The 8,176-nt window shown below is 33.9% G+C and overlaps 1 protein-coding gene across 1 annotated transcript; it reads left to right on the top strand.

The window, feature by feature from the left end:
* Window positions 1-6,163: 6,163 nt before the first annotated feature.
* On the top strand, window positions 6,164-7,480 carry LOC116142690 (squamous cell carcinoma antigen recognized by T-cells 3-like). The gene is made up of 3 exons (XM_031428108.1): window positions 6,164-6,491; window positions 6,601-6,734; window positions 7,138-7,480. Exons 1-2 carry the CDS (start codon window positions 6,267-6,269, stop codon window positions 6,709-6,711), a joined length of 336 nt encoding a protein of 111 aa, XP_031283968.1. The 5' UTR covers window positions 6,164-6,266; the 3' UTR covers window positions 6,712-6,734; window positions 7,138-7,480.
* Window positions 7,481-8,176: the final 696 nt, after the last annotated feature.

Raw genomic sequence — 8,176 nt, 5'->3', positions numbered from 1 at the left:
AGGCGACGGAGGAACAGGAGATGGGTCATCAGGATTGATCGAGGTACTTGTATCAAGAAGGGAAGTACCATTGGGATTAGTAGGACGACGAGGACGACGAGAATAAACTTGGAGAGGAGGATGATCCATCGACGAGGAATGAGGGATGGGGATAGGTAAGGTGGCAGGGATAAGATTGCTATTGATAGTGTTTTCAGAAAAGTATGGAGATGTCTCAAAGAAAGTTACATATGCAGAAACATAATATTTGTTGGTGGTTGGGTCATAGCAACGGTAACCTTTCTAGAGACGAGAATATCCTAAGAGTTACACTTAACAGATTTAGGCTGNAATAGAGATTACAATGTTATAAGCCTAGTTAGTAAATACAGGTACGGCAAAAAAATGGTACGAGGATTTTATGGGTATAATACAGCAAATGGTAAAAAATACATTTATAAAAATTCGGCCATAAAATTCGAATATGGGAAAAATATGGTACGGGTATATACGGATATAATACGGTGCATTGTTAATAATACGTTTTAAAAAATACGGCAATATCAATCTTAGTTTTAACACTTTTATGGACTACCTAATTAAAATCAATATAACATTTCAAATGCAAAGTATTCAATTAACTAACGTTAATCTTTTCTTTGCCTTAACAAATTTCCAGGCCCATGTCTTGTTCTAAGTTCTAACCCGCCAGTAGAAAAGATATTTATTTATTTTTTTGTTCGTGCAATAGAAACGTAATCTGCAATGTTGAGTGTTGAGATTGACACGTACATTGAAATCCACCACGAACACAAAACACCCATGACCCATCTTAAAAACCCCCTTCCCTCTCTTTTCTTCAATTAAATCATCTCTCAGTGTCTCAACCACAAGGCCAACTGCTTCTTTCAGAGCTCTAACAATGACATCTGTTTTACAGGCTATTCTTTCTACCAATACTTTCCCTTCCTCAAACTTATTCTTCTCCCCCAAACACAAACACAAACCCGTTAAAAATCTCAACCAGTTTGCCTTTCGAGCTTCCTCTTATGACTTTGATTGTAATGAAGAAGAATGCGCTCCTGATAAAGAGGTTATTTATCTTTCTTTTATATATTTACAATTTACTGCTCTGCTACTTAGTGAATTATAATATATATGCTTTGTGCTGGTTACTGGGATAAAGACCCAAGAGATGAAGAAAAGCTGAAAACGTCGAAGAACTGAGGAAGAAAAGCTGAAAATGTCGTCCGTCGAAGAACTGAGGAAGAAGAAGAACCAAAAAAGAAAAGAGATTTTGTTTAATTTTGAATTAAACCCCACTAAAACGACGTCGTTTTGGGGTGAGCAATGGTTTTTTTTTTTTTTTGCAATAATTGCGAATAATACGCGGTATTCATATATACGCAATAATTCGGCCGTTTTTATAAACATACGTCAAAAATGCGTATAAAACGAGTATTTACTAACTTGGGTTATAAGAAGCACATTCATAAAAGAAGCTCTTTATTGAGATAGGTGTATGTGCGATGTCTAATACTTGATATGTACTGTCATAATGTTAATGTATAGTGCACGTTGTGGAAGCTAATGTAGAACATTACAATAGTATCATAAAGTGTTAAGGATATAAAGTCAACTCCTTGAGCTCACTATAATTACAGAAATTCACTTACGATTTTGAAATAATAAAATTTCTTATTATTAATAAAAGTATTAGGCGGCTAGAACATATATCTATAAAATTAACAAATATTTATTAAATTGTCCTAATTCTATATTTAAACCTTATAATTAACAGAAAGATTTTTATTATTTTATAAATTGATTATTTTATTATATAACCTCAACGCTGTCAATATAACTCTATTGTATAATACAAAACTAGTAATTATAATAAACTACACAAAACTATTATTTTAGTAATGTGATATTTCAGAAATTAATTAGCGTGATAATCTTATTAATCCCTTGAATTTTAAAATTATCACATTCGATTATGTGAAATATGATTTGTTATATTTAAAAGTTTAAAGAATAAATAGAAAAAAAAAATTATATATCATTGTAAATTAAATATGAAATCAATAGCATGATTTTTTAAATCTTAATTTTATTAAAAAAAGGTAAAAAAAAAATACAATTGAATAATCTATAAATTTCGAAATTAAAGGTGGTTTGAATAGGAAAGATTGATACTTGACATAAGTTTGCAATTTGAAAACCTTAAAGGTTGTTTGTGAAATTTGTCAAAACATTTCTCTTTAGGCGTTTGCCTTTTGCAAGGCTTACTTCAGAAAAAACGACCCACAAAAAACACTTCAATTCATACATGGCTTTGAGATTCAGATCCCTATTTCGTTCGTCTTCAATCTCAAAACCCATCTTCGAAAGTTAATGTTTTATTTTTGTTAGCCACTTACCACACTCCATCTTAAGCTCCAAAAATGAAGTTCCGTATTTTTCAAAAAACCCTCGACGAATCCTCACTTGCTAAATCACGAGAAAATTGTCGATCAGGTAGTTTACTCTGAATGAAGCATTGTACTTTTTTTATTACATGATTAATATGAAACCCCTTCTCCAATTTCATCATTCACTACTTTGTTTAGTGCACTAGCCAAGAAGAAGCATCATATGAAGTGATTTTGCTATATAAGCTGTTGAATTCAACTGGGTTGTCTCAGATTTAAGATCTTTGAATGTTTTGATGAATGCTTTGTGATATTGAAAGGGTTTTGGATAGTTTTGCGGTTTTTGGGGGGATTTGAAGAAGGGTTTTAGCCAAAATGTCATGACTTTAATTGTTGATTAAAGGTCTGTTGTACGAGAGAAAGATTATGGAATCAATGGAATTGTTTAAGCAAATGATTGTTGTTGGTTGTAGGGCTAAGTGATCACTTGCAAATACTTGATTGGTGGATTGTGTAAAACAGAGAAAATAAGTGTTGCCATTAAGTTGCTTGAAGAGATGGTTAATGGGAATAAAGAACTGGTGTTATTTGTAGGCTAGAGTTGTTACTTATAATTATAGTTGATGGTTCTTGTAAGGCTAGATTGCTTGAGAGGCTAGACACTATTGTTGGAACATATGATTCAGAGAGGTGTGGTTCCTAACATTTATATACAACATTTTGATAAACGGTTATTGCTTGGCAAATAGAATTGGTGATGTAAGGAGTTGTTTGATTCTATAACTAGAAAAGGGGTATAGGCCTAATGTGTTTGCTACAATACTTAATCAATGGTATTGCAAGAATAAAGAAGTCAATGAAGCTCTTAGTCTTTACGAGAGATGATTTCAGAAGGAATTAGGCCTAATGTGATTACATATAACCTGTTAAATGGCTTTTTTCTTTATAGCAAAGGTGAAAGATGCACGGAATTTAGTTGGTGAGATGCCAACTTAACGATGCTTTTCTGATTCTTGGACATATAAACATTTCATTAAGGACTTGCAAGAATGGATATGTTGGAAGCGGTGGAAATGTTTAATGCTCTAGTAAATACAAGTTTGCAGTTGGCATTGAAGGTTGATCCCTCATGATGGATTATGTAAAACAGGGAGATTCGAAACTGCTTGGGACCTATTCAGAAGTCTCTCTTCATGGAAACCTAGTGCCAGATGTTGTAACATATAGCATTTTGATCAATGGGCTGTGTAAAAATGGACAACTAGAAATGGCAAATGAGTTGTTGTCATATATGGAGGAAAAGGTGTGCTCCAAATGTAGTACATTTACTACGCCTTATGTTTGGTTTCCTCAAGAATAATGAGATACCAAAAGGTGTGAACTCTTCATAAGATGGTGGAGAGAAATGTGAAGCCGACTGAATGTACAATGTCCTTAGTCATGCAGTTACTAATGAAGGCCGAAAATTATAGTGAATGTTTGAACGAGCTTCCTCAATTTCAGGTCCAAAAGCAAATTGATGTTACGTGATAAAACTTTAGCAAGTTTTTGGGAGCAGAATCCTACAAAAGTTCATCCAGCTGCCCAAATGCTCTATATTGGTTAGGTAAGCAGAAAGTTCAGTAAACACTTTTATCTGTCGAATTTGATAGGGATGGTGGGGGGATGATTGAGAATGATAGCTTCCTGATCAGACATACGATACGTAATCTGTCTCTGTTGTAAGTACATATATTGGAGGTGGCAGCATTGCAGGTTTGGGTTTGGATGCACTGTAGTAGATTTAAGGGTTTGCGATTATTTTGGTGTAAATTTCGGTAAGCAAAAGTTGTTATGAGGAATGTGGAAGGTTCTTACTTCAACTACGACAATAATGGTATACGTCAAGTTCATCTATTCAAGCTAATCAGTTTACTGGACAAGGTATGTTTGCAACTGATTGATTATTCATTGATATTCTAATTATTCGGGCCTGATAAATCTGGATTTATTTATAGTGTTTCACATGTTTCTGTTCTCAATATTTATTGTTTTTTAGTTCAGTCTGAAAAGACTGAAACTACCAGTGTGTCTTTAATGTAGTTATGCACGAGCATGTGCTCTTTCAGCAAAAGTTGATGAAGACAAAGCAAAAAAAGAGCATTAGCGAAGGTTTTTCACTTGAATATCTTAAAGAATATGGAGCACAAAAGGGGCCGGTCAATGGGATTACTTGTGGAACAGTTAAATGACAATTGCGGTCAAGAAAAATATGGTTGTGTTACATGTGCAGTTGCTGTAACTATGATCATGGAGATTTGGTCGATATGGGATTTCAAATTGCCATTGAAATCTATGAAGCAGCATGGTCTGAAAATGCACTCGTGTAAGAACCCCTAGTTAGTTAAGTAGGATGTGTTAACACTAAGGTATGAGTTTGTGTTTTTTAGATCTAAATCTATCTCAAATCTGTATAGATTTCATTTCATCATCTGTTTTGTCAGTTCATTTATTTTTTTTGGTGGATGTACTGTTTAACCATTTTCTAGTAGATTTTTGATGTTGTGAAATGTTGGACAAAACTCGGGTAGTTATAATGTCTAGTAGATAATATTTTTGCTCCTTAGGTGATGGAGGGGGAGAAGAATATCATAGATAGATAATATAGGATTCTATATAGGGTGATAGAGAGAAATTAATAGGTTAAGAGGAGAAATCAAGAAAGGGATACCAAGGACTCAAATACTCGATCCTAAAATGTAGAAGATAAAGGACTAAATACCCATTTGCATCCTTCCTTTATGTCCTGCATAGTCAGGTGACTGCCTTTAGGATAAATTTCTGCTGACTACAATTGGAAACTTTAATTCTTCATAATTTACGCTGAAAAATATCTACTCCAGAACTATTTGTTCCTGATAATTGAGTGACTCGTTGCTGTTTTCTGCGTAGTTATTCTTTCTAAACTCCTGAAGCTTGGACCACGATTGATTGTTTTACTGCACTAAAATACATGCATTCGTTGGCTATATGGGCAATGGACTCTTAAAAGGCCAAAACCTTTTAGGAATGGGATGAAACCAACAATAAATGAAGAATGTCTTTATAGATATCATGCAGGATTCTGCAAAGTTGCTCACCTTCTAAAGGTACCAGATGAGAAAACACTTGAAGGTTTTTTATAGTCACTCTTGTATTACAATTGCAAGAAGATGTTTCCATAATTGATTGGTTCTTGTGACTTATTACTGTCATTCAATTTTATGTACAGTTAATTAGTTGTATTTTAAAAGAAAACATTTGAAATGCTTATGTAAATTATATTGTTCAACTATTAGTCATTCGATTCTTGTAACTATTTTCAGAATTTAGTTTTGATGGGTGGCATTGTTTCCAAATTTTGCAAGAAATAAAGGTCATAACAGAGACTACAATGTTATAGGAACTAGGAAGCACATTCATAAAAAAAGTTCTTTATTAAGATAGGTGTATGTTTGATTGTTTAATCACTTGATATGTGTTGATCATATCTGTTAATGTATCAGTTAACATTTATGATCAGTTCAGTAGCAGTTATTAGTTTTATAGTATCAGATCAATTTTCTGTTTTGCAATATTAGAACAATTATTAGTTCATGGTATCAGTTCATTTATCAGTTATTAGTTTTAATGTATCAGAAATGAACTAAAAAAGTAAACAGTTAATAATAATAATTTCAGTACTAGATACTCGACATTAAAAAATCTTCCGTATTAGAATTAGAATATATATATGGTGGTGAAGTGTGATTTTAAAAAATTAGGGAAATTTCACGCCAAATCTCTAGGTACCGTTGCAATAAACCCAACCCTTTAGTACACTTGAGAGAAACACAGAGCAAACGAAGCAGAAGAATGGAACCAGAAGATCAAACCCTAGCGCCAAAAACTCAAGAAGAAGAAGACACAGACACGGCTATGGCGGATACTAATGAAAACCCAGAAGCAATAGAGCCGGAGTCTCCAGACTCAAGTGACTTGAACTCAGACTTAGAATATGAAGCACAGCAAAAATTTGAGCTTCAAGACATCGAGGCCTTGCTTGCCAATGAACCCTCCAACTATGAAGTTCATGTTCAAGTACGTTTTTATATCAATTTGAATATAAATTTCAATACCCAGTTCTTGGATTTTTGTTTTTGGTAATATTATTGTTTTGCTTTTTTATTGTTTTTGTTGGTGGTTTTAGTATATAAGGGTTTTGAGGAAGATGGGTGAGATTGAGAAGCTGAGACAAGCAAGAGAAGCTATGAATGAGATTTTTCCATTGACTCTTGTTATGTGGCAAGAGTGGGCTTGAGATGAAGCTTCTATTTCAATGGGGTATGTTTTAGTTTTTTTCGTTTTGTGTTCTTGTTATTGGTTTCATGATTGAATTTTAATCGCTTAGGGTTTATGGTTAATGAGAGAAAGTATAAAGAGAAAAATTAAATGGATTCGTTTGAAAGGAGGAAGTGTTTATCTTTTGGGGTATAAATGGTCAAAACAATGTTGAATTAAAGTTTATGTGACTTCTATCTACTGAGCCTTAGCTCAAATGTCAGCTTAATTGAGTAAAAGAAATGAAGTTTTGAGCTTTCTTCCTTTCTATTTTTTTTTTCGTACGTTGTAACTAGGAAGCAGTGATGGTTGACTTGGGAGGTTAGTTTTCGATAATTTGCAGTTGTCTGATATTTTGTTTGTCTATAGATTTTGAGTTCCTTCTTCTCATTGCTTTTATGAACAGCTTGCTTGCCCGCATAAGAAAAGTGTTAATGGAAGGAGAAAAACAGATTCAAACATGACTGACGAACAGTCTCCAGCTAAGCAGCAGAAAAATACTGTCTAAAACCCAAACAAAGTGCATGGGAAAGAAAAGGGACGAGTACAGAACTTAGCTGAAGAAAACAAAGTAGAAGAAGCAAAACCCAAGTTTGAAGAGCATCCAAATGACCAACACATCAAAGACTTCACCATTGGAAGAGCCAAAGTATACACTGATAAGTGTACTGCATTTTTATCAAACCTTAACTTTAGGCCAAGTAGAGATTCTCTCGCACTTCAGAGAGAGATTGCATTTTATTCTTTTTTGACGCTAGATAGGCAAATACAGAGATAATTCTGATGGTTTTAAATTTTTTTCAGGCAACTTTTGAAGATCTGAAAAAATTCTTTAGCCATGTTGGTGGGTTGAATCTGTTCGAATTCTGCAAGACAAGTTCACCAGAAAGTCAAGGGTATGACTCTGTTTCTCTCATTCATTATTTGTTAATGTTCTTTGTGCATTATGCTTCAAATGAAAAAAGGGAAGCTATCCAATGGACCTTCCATGTGCACATCAGTCTTACAGTCAAATCTTTATTTAACATTGCCTGACCTTTAAACAAGGGGATGAAAAAAAAACCCAGAATCCGAACCGGACCGAAAATCTGGTTTTTTTCAGTTTCGGTTTGATTATTAAAAAAATCGAAAATCCGGTTCGGTTTCGGTTTTTGGCAAAATAAATTCTGGTTACCCAGAACTGGTTTTCTGAATCAAATATTAAAAAAAAATATATGGTATTGTCAATTGTGGTTTACAACTTTACGTTTTAAAACTAACAGTCTAACAAGCTAAGACTCCCTAACACTACTCACTACTCACTCAGTATAATACTCATTCTTAGACTTCTCACTGTCGCACGCCGCAGCCGCACGGTACTCAGTCTACTGAAGTCACTACTCACTTACTCAGATCAAACCTCATGGCTCACTCACCTCAGACCTCAGTAAGTCTCGCATTCTCTC

The sequence above is a fragment of the Pistacia vera genome, unplaced genomic scaffold (genome assembly GCF_008641045.1).
Source record: "Pistacia vera cultivar Batoury unplaced genomic scaffold, PisVer_v2 Contig414, whole genome shotgun sequence".
Classification (NCBI taxonomy): domain Eukaryota; kingdom Viridiplantae; phylum Streptophyta; class Magnoliopsida; order Sapindales; family Anacardiaceae; genus Pistacia; species Pistacia vera.
The sequence above is the reverse complement of the archived record's forward strand: the minus strand, read 5'-3'. Positions and strand labels throughout refer to the sequence as shown.